Source organism: Ceratocystis lukuohia (genome assembly GCF_044167205.1).
Source record: "Ceratocystis lukuohia strain C4212 chromosome Unknown Supercontig4_pilon, whole genome shotgun sequence".
In the NCBI taxonomy this organism is placed as follows: domain Eukaryota; kingdom Fungi; phylum Ascomycota; class Sordariomycetes; order Microascales; family Ceratocystidaceae; genus Ceratocystis; species Ceratocystis lukuohia.
The window spans coordinates 1,291,141-1,306,987 of record NW_027263523.1 but is presented as its reverse complement, the minus strand read 5'-3'; the positions used below and the strand labels follow the sequence as shown (position 1 = coordinate 1,306,987).

Here is a 15,847-nt window from a genome sequence, read left to right as displayed (position 1 = left end):
TCAGTTATAAACGGAAGGCACCCTTAGCAGCCCGAGTCTCGAGTCTCATGTACTTTGAGAGGTTGAGTTCACGATCATGATATAAAATGTAAACAAAGATGGGCAGAAAAAGAAAAGGAAAAATACGAAGATAATACGAGACAAAAAGAGCATACATAGATAGGGCAGTTGAAAAATAATGCTAGACTTTGGGCTGGCGAGGGGGGCTCACGATGGGGGCGCTTCCTATCTATTAAATGCCACAATTTTCGTTCGTCTTCCTGAGTCTCCGCTTTCTACGACATGTCTTGAACTTGGCTGGCTGGCGCTTCTTCTCTCACCGAGTCTGACTTGCTGAGTTTGTTGCGTGGTGGAAATCACATGTCGTTGTAACACTGGGGGGGGGGGGAGAGGGGGAATCCCCTTGATAGCCAACAACTTGCTCTTTTGATCAGCCTCTTTCTTTTCTCTTTTCCTTGATGGGCTGTGAACCTGGCCTGTTTCTTCTATTTTAGGCTGCTTGCTTTTTTTTCCCTGCTTGCTTTTTACACAAACAACGTCATTATCAAGGTAGCTCGTCCTTTTTTTTTTTTTTTTTTTTCTTTCCTTTTTGCCATGCGAGTTACTAATTTATTGCATTTTCCTATGAGCAGCTGTTTAGCTCCTCTCCCTCTCTTCGTTGCCTTCTACTCAGAGTCTTGAGGGGTATTAATTCCCTTCTTTATCTCTGTCTTTCCTGCTCTGTTTTTGATCCTCCCGCTTGTGTTTCGAGTTGAGAGAACAAGCGCAGGACGACCTGATTTTTCTTTTCTCTTTTAACCCCCCCCTCCCCTTCTTGTTGTACTGCTTTCTTTTCCCCTCTTCTTCCTCATCTCTTTCTTTAACCCCTACCTCTCTCTCTCCTAAACGCATTATACCATCTTGCCATAATGCGTCCACCAAGAATCATCACCCTCATATTTTTCTTGACTGCTACTTTGTTTCTTGCCAGTCGCTCGGTGGCCTATCTTTCAACATCGGGCTCAAAACCCCACGTCCCTTCCTCCGGATCACATAACCCCGATGAGTCTCCCCAAACCCCGGCCCCGGCCCCGGCCCCCGAACATCCCTCTCAACCGCATCGGCAGCACTGGAGGCCGCCGCCTGTTATCTCGCCAGCCACACCTAGCCAAGGATGGTCGCTCAACGAAATTTCCCGTCGCTTTACACTCTTTCCGCCCCTAGCTCTGGTCAGTCTCATGGACGACAACAACACTGCCTTTTCTGCGCGGCCAGCTGCCTTTGGCCCATATCTCGAGGCCTCGGGCTTGAGCGGACAACTATGGGTTGGCAGTAGCTTCAGCGACGATCATCTACCCGAGGGAGAAGGTGACGGCGAGCTTGGATGTAGCGACATTCCTAATTGGGGTCTTCAAATCCCCGGTGGCGTCAATACGGTCAACGCCCTTTTCGGGGCGCAACGCCAGCCACAGCCCAACGACAAGGAAAAAGCCCCCTCTTCTTCTGTAACCGCTGCTGGCGCTAGTTCGCTGCTTATGGGCGTGTCCCGCCATGCAGCGGCCATAGCCAGAAACGGCCGCATCCGCTCTCGCAGCTTCGATGCTCATGGTGGCCCCCCTGCCTCCGACCGCCTAAGTCTCGAGATGGCCATAGCTGCTAGCCACAATGACGGTACCGACGATTATTTACACCAAGATGCCCTCGCTCGCATGACCCGAGCGCAGAAAAAGGCCACGGACAGCAGCAGCTTCAGCCTCGGTCCTAGCGATATCAAGTCAATGCAGGAGACGGCCGAGATTGCTGGCAAGATTGTGCTGCTGAGCCGAGGCGGCTGCGGCTTCCTCGAGAAGGTCAAGTGGGCTCAACGCCGCGGTGCCTTGGCGCTGATTATCGGTGATAACCGCAAGGGCGGCCCGTTGATCCAAATGTATGCCCGTGGCGATACATCCAATGTCACGATTCCCTCCATATTTGTATCACACACCACCGGCCAGCTTCTCTCGGCGCTGAGTCAGCCGGGGAGCTTTATTGAGGACAGCGTCAATGAGTTTGGCCAGCCTTCATTCAAGGTGCAACACTCAGACAAGGCCTCGGGCGCTGCCAAGGCTAAGAAGCCCGCTGCTGTTGGCATCAAGAGTAAGCAGCCACAGACATCCTCTAAGAAATGGCCCTGGCACATGTTCGCCTGGGATCTAGACTCATCGGGAGCTGCCCCTAGGTCTTCTTTTGTGTCTTCTGCAGAGACCAGCCAGCCCCAGAACTCAGCTGCTGATCCTGACACAACTACCGCTAGCGGCGATGATAAGGTCCGCCAAGGTCTTTGGATTACCATAACGCCGAGTGGTAATGCCAGCTCGTTCCTCGACACCATCCTGATCGTCTTTGTTAGCCCCGTCATCACGTTAACCGTCGTCTATACGTGCGTCATGCTGCGGACCCGCATCCAAAACCAGCGTTGGCGAGTTCCTAAGTCTCTAGTCCAGCGCCTGCCTGTCCGTACATACCATCGCCCAGCGGACTCAGCCTCTCCGCTTCCTTCGCCGCGGTTGCCGTCTCCGAGTAGTTCATCGCCTACTACACCGCTACTCCAGTCATCTACCACGGCTGGGCTTTTGCCAGACAGGACTGAGCCTGAGAACGGCTCCGGGGCAGGATTGGGGCACAGTGGCTACTTTAGGGTTGCTGAAGCGTTGAGCAACTTTGCTCAGCGTTCTGGCGGCGTCTCAAACCCAGTTAGGACAGAACGCAAGCCGAAGCCAACAAGCCAGTGGCAAAAGTACATGGGCCGGCAATCGGAATGTGTGGTTTGTCTTGAGGAGTATATTGATGGTGTGAGCCAGGTGATGAGTCTTCCGTGTGGCCACGAGTTCCACGAAGAGTGCATGTGAGTGGCATCTCTGTTTTCTTTTTCCATTTGTATTGCTGCCAGCTTATGACTAACTTCTTTGCCCCCCCCCCCCCCTGCTATAGTACCCCGTGGCTCACTAACCGCCGCCGAACTTGTCCCATCTGCAAGGGCGATGTTGTGCAGTATTTGCAGCACGATGGCTCAGACTCGTCTTCTATCTTATCCTCTGAGCCGCCATCGCCGCAGAACCCTGGCGCTGCAGAGCGTGTTCAGGCAGCCATGCTAGTTGACCTTGAAGCTCAGGCACCACTGCCAGGCCGTGGCCAGACAGGAGAGGATGCAGGCGGTTATACGGTTTAGGACTTCGAGCTGGCCACCTGGGGTCTCCTGGCAGAGTCTCCCGGCTCCTCCTCTGGTTGATCTTGTCCTATCGAGTAGGTTAGATTGGTGCCTCTTTCTTATTCTTCTGTGTGTATTTTGTTTATGTTAAGCGGTGTCTTCTTTTTTTTTGTCTTTACTTTACCTCTTACCTACTACCATGCCTTTCTGTCTCTTGCTTATATACCCCTCTCAATGTCCCAGTCACCAATACTAAATCTGTCTTTTTTTTCCTTTTTTCTTGAACTCCCAACTTTATAAACGTGGAAATTCGGCACAAAACAAAATGGCATCATTATATATTCCCAAGTCTACCTATAATTGAAATCCGTCTCATCCTATCTTTAATAGTGGCTTAGTTCGTCTCGTCCTATCGTTTCATCAAATCGCAGTGCAGCGCAGGGCATTACATTGGTCTGCCGCCGTTCTGGCCCAGGCTATGTCGTCCCACAGACTGTCTGTTGTGAGGAGCAGCCGGTCCTCCGGTGACGGAGGAGTCGATGTAGTAGCCGTTTATATGGTACCCCTCTCTAAAGTAGCCATTAGAGTTAACGGGTGTGGGGATGGTGTTTCCGGGTGTTGGGGCCAAGGCAATATCCTGCATAGTGAATGAGTTTGAGTAGTAATGCCGGGGCTGCGACTGTGGCTGGTGCTGGTGCTGCCGTTGCTGGTGCTGTTGCTGCTGGCGCTGCTGGTGCTGCTGGTGCTGTTGTTGCTGTTGTTGCTGTTGTTGCTGTTGTTGCTGTTGTTGCTGTTGTTGCTGTTGTTGCTGTTGTTGCTGCTGCCGGTTCTGCTGGTTCTGCTGGTGCTGCTGTTGCTGCTGGTGCTGCTGCTGGCCATGATGGTGATGATGGGGTGCCATCTGTTGCTGGGCTTGTGGCAGTGGTGGTTGCTGCAACAGCTGAGGCGGCAAAGTGCTTTCCCTATGTAGAGGGCTAGTCGCTGAAATGACGAGCGGTGTTGCATGGGGCCTTGGCGGGCCGTCAAGCGTAAAGCGGACCCTCTGCATCAACGTTAGCAACAACTCAGAGGGCTAGGAACACATCGCGTCTTGTACTCACCCATGTGGGGCCGTCCTGGCTCGCTCCATCATCGACAATGGCCCTACCAAAGCTGCGTGGGCTAAACTCACTCGTGCGGATTGACATTCGCCCAAGCACATCTGGCGCCACAAGCGCGCACGTCTCAGTCACGACGGCTGTCGGCGGCTCGACAGTCCACCCGGAAAATGGCGGGTTGGAAATATCGCTCGATAGCCGTGTGCGGCTTTCGGAGCTCCGCAAGTTGCCAGCTACGCCCGTTTCCGGTTTGCCAGAGAAAGATGGCAGCCACGCAACGATGGGCAGAAAATTGGCGGTGTGCGTCTGAAGCTGGGAGGGGTCTTGGAAGTGGTAGTTGCCTATTGCAACATCGGCATCGACCTTTATGGCGCGTCTCCACATATTTTTAAGCATAAGTGAGCGGCAGTCGGCGGGCAAGTGCTCGTTCCATCTCCACATTCTGGTCGCCGGATAGATGGTAAGCAAAGGATGCCATTTGAGGGGGGGCGCGCTTGAGGAGCTACCGCTACCGCTGCTGCTGTTGCTACCATTTCTGTTACTACCAGTATTCCCGCTGTTATAGCTAATCCTGTTTCTGCCACTGCTGTTGGCGGTGGCTGTATCGCTACTGTAGAGCCGGGCGGTAGTGACGTCGGCGCCCTTAAAGATGACGGCCATTCCCCCTGGCAGAGGATCCAAGTGAGCTACCTCATCCCAGACTCGGCAAACAACCTCAACGCTGGCAGAGACCTGCGGTACTAGTGATGATACCAGTGTCCATGCGTTGATCATGTCCATGTCAAGGTTGTACTTTTCATAGTCTGGGTAATCGGGAAACTCCTCGGCATTATCAAAAACCCCAAACATTGGGTACAAGTCGTCATCTTCCCACTTGTCACGGCCTTGCTCAAAACCGATTGTCATGTAACGGTGGCGAAACACCTCCCACTCTTGAAATCCACTGTGGAAGTCATCACTGCGCATGCGCATCAAGCACTGGTCCGATGATAACGCGCTTGGTGCTGCTATGTTTGGCGGGTCAAAGAGCGCCTTTATTACAGCCTGCCGCCACAAGTGCAGAAAGGCACCAGCCCAGCGAAATATCCGGCGGTAGCGTCTAGCTGGCCGCCAATAACTAGCCAGATATCCCAGCATGACAAAGGCCTGGCCACACGAGCCCTGGCTGCGGGGGTTGAATGTGAAGCCGTAATTGAGCACAACCTGATAGTCAGGCGAGACCAGCGCATAGGTCTGATCTAGGTGTGGGAAATGATGGGCGTGTAATGAGGTGAAGGCCGCATGCCACACGGCATTAACGACGATTGGTGATAGCGGCAACGTAGCTGAAACATCACGGAACGATGCGCGATCGAGATTTGCAGCATGGGCGATTTGGATAATCTTGCGGGCCGACATGTAGGCCTCCTTAGCAGCTGAGATGACATAAATATCGCATTCTTCACGGCTCTTGGGGTGTGGATATCGAGCCTTGGCAGCTAGGTTCTGAAGCGGGATGAACGGGATGCGATCCCGGTAGAGCATGAGACGACAGAGGTTTTCAAGGATCATGGTGTCACGCACAATAGCCTTTGTACGGTTGTCGATGTTGTTGGTGACGAAGTGGCGTGGAAAAGAATCGCGAAATTTGTCGACGTGGGCAGCTAGGACAAGAAAGCGTGGGTGCGACTCGGAGGTGGACTGTTGTTGTTGTTGTTGCTGCTGCTGCTGCTGTTGTTTCTGGTGCGGAACTCGACCCGCCATGTCAGCGTCTTGCGATGGTGGCAGCTCTAGAATGGGACAGTTGTTGCGAACGCGCGAACCCTGAGAGCAAAACCAGTTGACCTCGGAGAAAATGTCGAGAATGCGCAAAAACCAGACCAGCACAGCATCAACGCCATATCCATCTTTGTGATAGCCATTAGGGACCCTCTCGCCCTCAAATTCGTGCTCAGGCATGCACATAGCCAAGGGCAATTGGCCAGTCTCCACAGGCGGCGCTTCAGACGTAGGCGCGGTAATTAAAATGCGATCCATAATAGTCACGCTAAACAGGGTGCGGAGCCAGCCCTGCGTCCGCCGGTAGTTGGGCTCGCTAGTGCGGGTGCTGGTCTCTATCTGCATCCTTTCGCGAAAGAGGTCAAGCGAGCGAGAGACACCACGGCCAGAGCTGAGCCAGTGGGTCAGGCCCCGCGGATAATTTTCCGGGCCCTCTTTACACAACCACTCGTACATTCCCAGCATGACGAGAGCCTGGATTTGCTCCATCGACCCAGGAGACCAAACTGTCGAATTGCCATCGTTGTCAGTGCCCAAGACATCCAGAGCAACACGAGCATAGTAGTGAGGGGGCTGTGGCGGCTGTACACTAGACAGATTTGAGCCTGTGCCGCTATTGCTGCGCACCTTTTCCAGATAAAGGCTAGCTTCACGGCAGATAGTAGTATCACTCTGGCAAGCCAAGGCAAGAGCAGCCACCAGCATCAGATTGCCGTCATTGACATCAGACATGGAGTGCTGAGGCCCAACAGGGGCTTTGCGATTGCGGAAGCATTGTGTAAAGGTGTGATGGTGAAGAAACGGCAGGACCGAAGCATAATGGCGGATAAGAACGGTATAGATGCGGTCAGGATCGATGAAGGGGGCGTCGAGACAGCTGGAAAGCGCTTGGTTCATTGCGTGGGAAGAGATAGTGATGGAGAAAGAGAGAGGGAGAGAGAGAAGGAGAAGGGCAGGGGAAGACAGTCGCAAAGGCCAAGAGATATATAAAAGATTGAGCAACACTCAGAATAGAAGGGCGGATTCCAGCAGTAGAGACAATGAAAAAAAGAAAAAAAAAAGCGGGAAAAAGGAGAGGAGAAGGAAACCCAAAAAAGACGCCTGCCTTTCAGTATAGCAAGAACCCGATTAAAAAAAATGATAAAAAGGTTAATATACGTAAGGACCCGTGACTTGTTGGCATCACACAAGTTCTCTGCGAATCCCTTAGCCTGGCTTGGATACAAACAGACACGAAGCCATGTCAGCTAAGGGGGGTAGGAAGGAAACAACAACAAGAAGGACGAGGGCAGGCAAAGGGAAGCAAGAGGACTCGGATTCATGAGGGGATGAGGGTATGACAGGGAAAAGCAGCAGAGAGATGTAAACGTAGGGACCAAGGGCGTTGTTGATAACTAACAACAGTAGCAGCAGCAACAGAAGTACAATAAGACAAGTTAGGGCGGCGATATTAATAAGATGCAGCGGGGGGTAAGGAAAAAATCAAAAAGGTGAAATAAAAACGGGGGGGGGGGGGGAGGCGTATGCAGGTTCTGGTCAGGCTTAAGCTGAGGGCAGACTAACAGCGACCAACAGGCAGAAGAAAAGAGGAACAGCGAAGGAGGGCGACAGCTAGGAGACAGCTAGGAGACAGCTAAAAAGCCAAGTCAGTCGACTAGCCAGACAGACGCAAAGAGAGAGAGAGAGATAGGAGAGGGCGAAAGAAAGAGGGTAAGTACGTGTGTATGTACTCTTATGTGTGCTTATGTGTACTTATTATGTGTGCTTGTATGTGCATAGGTACATATGTACCCTCGCATGCGGCCGGGTGGGGCCCGCGGCGGAGAGATCCTCACAATACAGTAGCTGCCTGAGCTTTTCAGACCAACTCGTCTGCCAAATCTTGCAGTTGCCATTTGCGAGGTTGCAAACACGCTCCTAGCTTCTCAGTTCTTATCCGGCCTATGTCCCCTCTGCTTTCCGTTTCCCCGTACCCTCTTTCTCGCGGGACAAGGGGGAAGAAGAGGGGATATTTCTATAAATTATACGCTCCTGCCCTTTTTTATTTCTCCTTCCTCTTCCCCGTCGCTTTACTCCTTGCTTTTTTGTCTCTTTTTATTCGGCCAAGTAGGTATCTTGCCGCTCTTTTTTGTTGTCCCTTCCCTTCTTTCAACCCCACTTTCCGCCCACCCCCTCCCTTCTATTTATTCTGCCTCTTGCCTGTTTTGGGGTAGAACAATAAAGAGGCCAAAGCCCCTCATAAGACCTCTGAACCTAGTCTGATCCGAGCCCCTAGAGCCAATAAGCCTTAGTCTATCCTAGAGCCGCCAAAGAAGCCTCCCCATTCCTTCCACCAAGGTCCAATTGTTCTGAGCCCCTCCCGTTTGCTTGCTTTTTCCTGGGGGGGGGGGGAGGTACAAACGAAATAGAGCAGCAACTGAATAATGTCAGGCCTTTATTTTATATCGCCCCATATATATTATATGCCCACACTTTTGCCTGGCCGGCCCCCTGATCTTACACGTTGACATTAGTTGGGCATGGCTAAACCTAAACGTACTTGGCTGTGAGGAGGGGAACCTCATTGGCTGCTTGTTGCTGACGCTAGCAGAGACAAAGCACATGTCAAAAGAGAAGAAGAGAGAGAGAGAGAGAGATAGAGAGAAAGAAGAAGTGCAGAAAAGAATATGGGAATTTTTCTAGCTACTTTCTGGTCTTTTTATTCGTGTGGAGTCAAAGCGTGTCCTGAAATGCCCTCTCCTCCCTTCCTTCTCGTTTACCTGGCCCTTATTCTCACCCTAATCCTCATCTCCTCCTCTCATTCTTGCCAAGTCACATTTACTCCGGACCGGTTCTAATCCGCTCACCCGGCCCAGTCCGATCCCTAGCCTCAAGGGCGTCCGTATACCTCAATACCCAACCGTGCAATTCCATTCTCATCTTGCCTTTCTCTTATTTCCGTACTATTCCTCTTTGACCCTCTTTTGCTCCCCTTATCTCTCACTTGATCATCGTAGCCTTGTATTTTTTTTTTCTTCTCCTTCTTGTCGTCTGCCCCCTTCTGCCTTTTATCCTGCATTCATCCTTCGTGTTTGAGGTTTGTAACTGTGTAGCTTGACTCTCCCCATTTGTCAGTCGGGCTTTTGATCCCAGTTTGTTAGTTATATTTCTTTTTTACCCCGTGTATCACCATAGCACTACTGCATGACTGTATGACTTCGCCATCAATCTCATACATCCGCTACCATGGATGTAGCATCACATGCACGCTCGCTTGCATGCACAACTTGTTATCAAAAGACGCAAACTATCCTTGAACGATATATGGCATTATTTTTTATCTTCTATGAAAGTTATCTAGAATTAGAATTTGATTTGAATATATTTAACGTCTACTGGAATCACTAAGATCAAAACGACGCGCCTCAAATTGGAAAATTGTCAAGATGAAGAATTACGTACTATTTATATCAGAATTAACTGCATATTACCCGTCGAAAGTCCGCACAGGACAAGGGGTTAACCCTAAGCAACCCTAGACACAACACCACACAGAACACAAACAACACGAACCGGAACAGACAAGCACAACCGTCCCACGCCATGACGGACGTCGAGATGGTCGACCAGATAGACCAAAGCCATGAGGCAGAAGTCATTCTGGACTTGACAACCGAAGAGCCCGAAACTCCCCCCCCCCCTCCCAACACGGAAGCCCCTCCTGACACGGAAGCCCCTCCTGACACGATATCTCCCCCCAACAAGAAACCCCCTCTCAACTCGAAAGCCCCTCGCAACGCAGAAGCACAAACCACAAAGGAGAAAAACACTACCATGGAAACCCCCGAACCGGGCCAGAGTCAAAAGCAGGCCCCCCTGGAAAAGCGGTCCAGCAGGCAGAGAAGAAAGGCCTGGCGGACAGCAGACACGCGAAGGTGGACAGCTTCACGTCCGCACTGGAAGAGGCCTTCGCAAAAAAAAGGCAGGAAATGGAAGAAGAGATGGACGCCATCAGACAGGTGACCGTAGCCATTGACATGGCGGCGGAAGCGCTGGCAAAAAGGCCGGCGGAGGAGAAGAAAAGGAAGCGCACCGAACAAATGTTCGCGCGGCTCAGAGTCTTTGTAGACTCTGAAATACGAATGGTCCTGGCCGGAAACGGGCTACCAGGAATCCCCCAGGCAAAAACGAAGAAGGACGAACCAAACACCAAGGCCCCGGAGAACACAAAAGGGGCGGCAAAGGCAAAGCGGCCCGATAAGGCAGCCCAGGAAGCCACGCAGAAGACCTGGGCCCAGAAGGCGGCAACAAAATCGGGCGGAAAGGTGGTAGATGTCCGCCCAACGCCCAGGGATAAGCCGGAACGCAGCCGGAAACCCCCCCAGGGAAACAGACTGCTAGTCAGGCTCTTCCCGGAATCGAAGTGGAGGGACGTGAACGCCGGTGTTCTGAAGAACAAGGTAAACGAATCCCTCTTTGATGGCAAGGAAATTGTGAAACTCGCCAAAACGACAAATACGGGTTTCGCTCTGACCATGACCCAAGCCCCGGGCGCCATAGAAAAAGGCGCACTAGAAATCATGAGAAACTTCCTGGATGCCTCCACGATCGAAAAAGAGACAATCTGGGAAAAATACATCGTGAGAAATGTTCCCCGCAACATACACGATGTATCCGAAAATGGCAGCGAGGTCAGACGGACCACTCTGGAAGACGTCCGGAAGGACATCCAGGAAGCCTTTGGCGGAGAGCTGAAGATCCTGGATTTTAGAGAATATGAGGGCGAGGCACAGATGCAAGGCATCCGTGTAGCGGTCCTGAACCCGGAGAAGTCCCCGAAGACGATCGAGCTCTTGGGGTGCGAACGCGTAGTCAAGAAAATGGACTACAAACCACTACCCCCCCCTAGGTGCACCCGGTGCTGGAGAAGACACCGAACCGAGACATGCAGCTTCGCTCCTAGGTGCGCACACTGCGGGGAAACCGAGCACAAGACTGAGGCTCACGCGGCAGCAGTCAAGTGTAAAGACCACACGGACAAGGAGTGCGACTGCACTCTAAAGTGTCCTATCTGCGGGGGCAAACACCCAGCAGATAGATGCGAAGGTAAGCCAAGTAACTAATGCGAAACAGGCCCAACCAAGCCAACTACGGAAAAGAGGGAATACGCATACTCTCTGCAAATGTACGTCGGGCCCCCGATGTTTTGAAGGCAACACTGGAAGCAGCCGCCCGGAAGCGGGCGGATATAGTACTGGTACAAGAGCCCCCCTGCAACGAAGAGGGTAGGACAACCACCCACCCACAGTACACCCTGATGGAAACCCCGCAAATGATGTTCGGAACCCCCAACGTGCCGACCCGAAAAAGGTCCCTAGCATACGTGTACAGACGTACACGGTTCAAGACATACCCAACAGCGGTCATAGAGGCCCACCCAGACATAAGCACAATTGCGGCAGAAATCGAAGGATCGACCCTCCAGGTCATCAGCGTATACAACGCTAGGGTCAACAGCGTGAGGACAAATGAAGCAGTAAACCTGTTAAAACACCTGCCGCGCAGGCTGAAGAACACGGTGATACTGGGAGATTTCAACCTACGCCACCCAATATGGGACCCAAGAGCTCTCACCGCAAGACCAGAGGCCGAAGATTTCCTGGACTGGATGGAGACAAACAGGTTCATGCTGAGAAACGACAGGCAACAACCAACGCACGACAGAGGAAACGTATTAGACCTAACCCTAGTGTCTGCAGACTGCTGGGGAAAGGTGACAAAATACCAGTGCGGCGGCGACATTGAAGCCGGCAGCGACCACAGACCACAGATGATCGACATACAGTCCAGAGCCACGACAAGACCTAAGACGGAAGCGAGAAATCTGGCAGACACTGACCACAAGAAACTGCAAGAGCTCAGCCGCGAGGCTGCAGAGACCATACGGGGAAACCTGGAAGCGAGAGGCCCCGATCTAACGCCAAAAGACCTGGACGAAACAGCTGAGGAAATTACAAAGGCAATCCACGCCGCCTTCGAGGCAGCCACTCCGACAAGAAAAGTGTCCCACTCAGGATACAAGTGGTGGAACCAGGAATGCAGTGACGGGAAGTTAGCAGTCTGCCGGAAAAGGGCCAGTCTCGAATCACTCCAGTTTCTGGAGAGACAGGGAATGACAGATCTAGGTCCGGAGATAGCCTCTGCCGCACAAGCCTACGACCACGCTAGGAAGCAGTTCAAAACGGCCATCCAAACAGCCGGGAGGAATTTCTACAGAGACCTCATCGGCAAACTAGACACCCCACAGAAGATCTACAAAGCCGCTAAGTGGGTGGCAAACCCACAGAAGACAACATCGCCAGCGCTGAGAGACTCTGGTGGACAGATGAGGACCTCCCCAGCCGAAAAAATTCAAGTACTGAGACACCGGCACCTCCTGGGCAATAGGCTGCAAGACGTACAACGGCCGAGGATCGAAGCAAGACCGACTAGGTGGAGCGAGATCACGCAGGAGGAGGCAAAGGAAGCGATTTTCAAACCCAGGAACACAGCACCAGGCAAAGACGGCATCCAGAACAAGATTCTGACATGGTGCTGGAAAGAAATGGGCGCCCTGATCACCGACCTCTTCAACCTCTGTCTAACACTTGGCTACCACCCGACCTGCTTCAAAGAAGCGAAGATGGTGGCAATCCCGAAAGGTGGCAAGAGAGACAAGACAGACCCCTCGTCCTACAGGCTGATATCACTCCTCCCCACCATGGCAAAGGCGTTGGAAAGGATAATCGCGAGGAGGCTGTCAATCGAAGCTCTGGAAAAAGGCATATTCGGCGCGAACTACGCCTGCGCCCTCCCCAGAAGAGCGGCCGCAGACCTGACACTTCTGGTATCAACCCAGACGCGCAGCAACATGGCAAAAGGAAAGTTCACAACAATCCTCACCTTCGACATCAAGGGAGCTTTCGACGGCATCCTGCCGAACAGGATGGTCACACGACTGATGGAACAAAGATGGCCAAACAATCTCTGCAAGTGGGTACAGTCCTTCCTGGACGCCAGAACAGCACAGATATCTCTAGACGGAGACACGGAACCCCCCGGCCCAACCTCGGGCAGCCTACCGCAAGGGTCTCCAATCTCCCCTATCCTGTATATGCTCTTCATGGCACCTCTATACAAACCGTGGCAACAAAACCTGCGAGGGTATATGGATGACGGACTCTGGATCGTCGATGGTCAGACCCTGAACCAGAATTTGAGAGCCCTGCGCACAGTCATGGGACAGACAACGCAATGGTGCGGGGACAACGGCCTCACCCTGGATCACAACAAGACTGGCCTTCTCCATCTGACGACGAAACTGACTGACGAAAACCCAGACCTGGAAGTTCCCGGCATCCCGAAAATAAAGGCAACTCCCATAAATGGCGCTCTCAAATGGCTAGGGGTACACTTCGACAGAAAACTGAGCTTCTATGTGCAGGCAAAACACGTGGCCAACAAGATAGAAAGGCTCACGCACAACCTCAGGATCCTCAAAGGCTGTAAACACGGTGCCCCAACGAACGAGATGGTGCTGGTGGTGAAGACGTGTCTGATACCATCTATGACCTACGCGGCAGCAACGTGGTGGACACCCGAAGAACACGGAAACATTGGGAAAGCAGAAGGAATGGAAAAACCCCTGAGAAGGGCTCTGCTCGCGGCCTTGCCGGTATACAAGACAACGCCGTCCTCGCTCCTGCACATGGAAGCAGGCGTCCCGCCGCCAGAACAGATTCTGCACACAGCGGTCGCACGGGAGCTCATCAGATGGCACACGCTGGAAAGAACGCACCCACTATTCGGACTAGAGAAGCACAAATCGTTCTCCAAACTACTAAGGCTGCTACCGAAGCCCCCCCCAAAGTACGGCAAAATAGGAGACAGATTTCACCCAACAGATCCACCGCCCTCAGCGGCAATGGTGACCCGCGGTGACAAGGACAAAGCGGCCCAAGAACACATTGCCTTCAAGGAAACGAGGCCTCCCCAAGACGTCTGGCTATACACAGACGGCTCCAAGCTCTCAAGCGGATGGACGGGGGCAGGCTGGGCCCTTGAAAGCGGAAGGCAAGTGGTTTGTTCGGGGCTATACTCCTGCGGAAGATGGGCGGAGGTAGCAGACGCAGAGATAAAGGCAATTGGAAAGGGGCTATACAACATACCAAACCGAGTGCTGAGAAGCACGAACACGGTATGGATATGCTCAGACAACCAGGCAGCCGTCCGACGGATGAACAAGAAGGCCAAGTCTATTAAAACATCACAACACACGATAGACGAGGCCAAGTGGCTCATCCGAGACTGGAAGGCAACGTTCCCTAGGCTCAGGTTCCACTGCATCTGGGTACCGGGACACTCGGATATCCCCGGCAACGAGCTGGCGGACAGAAAAGCGAAGGAGGCAGCGACACGAACCACAGACTACCGCATGTCACTGGCGAGAGCCAAGAGGTGGCTAAGGGAGACGGGGGAAGAAAACCTTCGAAAGTGGTTCTACAGCAGAGCAGGAATAGAAGACCATCCTTTTCGAAAACATCTAGAATTCCCTAGGAAAGACAGGTTCAGAACCCCAAAAGAACCTCGAAAAATTCTAGGGACCATACTGGCGGCAATCTCAGGACACGGCGACTTTAAGGAGTACCACCAACGGTTCAAACACCACTCAGCCCCCCTACAATGTTCAGCCTGCGGCATGGACAAGAAGGAGACGCACAAGTGGACATGCAAGAAGACCAAAAAACCGTGGTCGGAAAACTTTGTTACCAAACTCCTGAGGACAACAAAGGGCAGAACCACACTGGGGAAAGTACTAATGGCAAACACAGGGCAATAGACGGGGGCCCCAAAGGCAGGTTGGGTCACACTCGCATTAGTGACAACGACTCGACATCTCGACTCCACGAATCTTTCGTTTCTTTGAATTTTCTTTTCTTTCCTTTTCTTTCGTTATGTTTTGTTTTTGACGCGAGGCGGACACGCCTAGCAGCAGGGGAATGTCCCGTGGAGGCCCCTACGGGTACGGCAGAGCCGTGACCCGGGACCACACAGACATGGGCGGAAGGGGTACAGAAAAACAGGCGCCAGAAAACACGGTCCTCGAAAGAGCTCCGGACTCCCAAAGTGGGGCCGCAGATAGTCCCTAGAGTATAAATTGAAATTCATCATCATCATCATCATCGTCGAAAGTCCGATATGGTCTAACGGTTAGGATACCTCGTTTTCACCGTGGGGGTCGGGGTTCGATTCCCCGTATCGGAGACATCATCTCACGCCACTTCAGTGGCATGCGTTTTTGCCCTTGCGTCAATATTTTTTGCAGTTTAGGTAGCAAAATAGAATATTTCTCTTGAACAAGAAAAGCTAGAATGCTTCAAAATAATCTTTTTGTAACTATGCTGTTCCGTCGTATTGCTGTAGAAAACCAGTAGGCAGACGTCAAATAGCACAAAAAGGAATTGTAACCCAACATCCTGCTGTTAGTGAACTAGGGTCAGAGATAAGCCACAGTTACAGTTAGGGTTAGGCTTAATAACACAAAGTTGCCAAAGAGTCCTTTTTACATGAGTGCCTACCGTCTTAATTTGCATGCAATTTAAAGGTTCCAGGCCTTTGTGTTACGCAACCAGCTGGAGGACTCTAATAGGGTTAGGGTAATATGTACACGGCCCAAGCCCTTCCTTTGTTGATCAAGATCGTGAAGTCATTGTGCAACCTCTCTGTTCACTACTGTACTACCACTGATACTAAGTTTTCTGGTAGTCATAAAATAAAACAGAGATGTATAGTATACTTTCAAATTATC

General features: G+C 52.1%; 3 protein-coding genes across 3 annotated transcripts; 2 read left to right on the top strand and 1 right to left on the bottom strand.

The window, feature by feature from the left end:
- Positions 1-908: 908 nt before the first annotated feature.
- Positions 909-3,187, top strand: HOO65_040356 (E3 ubiquitin-protein ligase RNF167; the record flags this gene model as incomplete). The annotated part of the gene is made up of 2 exons (XM_071002634.1): positions 909-2,863; positions 2,950-3,187. The coding sequence occupies 2 exons, from the start codon at positions 909-911 to the stop codon at positions 3,185-3,187; spliced, it is 2,193 nt and encodes a 730-aa protein (XP_070859199.1).
- Positions 3,188-3,611: 424 nt separating this feature from the next.
- On the bottom strand, positions 3,612-6,918 carry HOO65_040355 (CCAAT-binding factor subunit C; the record flags this gene model as incomplete). The annotated part of the gene is made up of 2 exons (XM_071002536.1): positions 3,612-4,208; positions 4,267-6,918. The coding sequence occupies 2 exons, from the start codon at positions 6,916-6,918 to the stop codon at positions 3,612-3,614; spliced, it is 3,249 nt and encodes a 1,082-aa protein (XP_070859198.1).
- Positions 6,919-9,618: 2,700 nt separating this feature from the next.
- On the top strand, positions 9,619-14,878 carry HOO65_040354 (RNA-directed DNA polymerase from mobile element jockey; the record flags this gene model as incomplete). The annotated part of the gene is made up of 4 exons (XM_071002468.1): positions 9,619-9,935; positions 9,983-10,858; positions 10,910-10,963; positions 11,134-14,878. The coding sequence occupies 4 exons, from the start codon at positions 9,619-9,621 to the stop codon at positions 14,876-14,878; spliced, it is 4,992 nt and encodes a 1,663-aa protein (XP_070859197.1).
- Between the last annotated feature and the right edge of the window lie 969 nt (positions 14,879-15,847).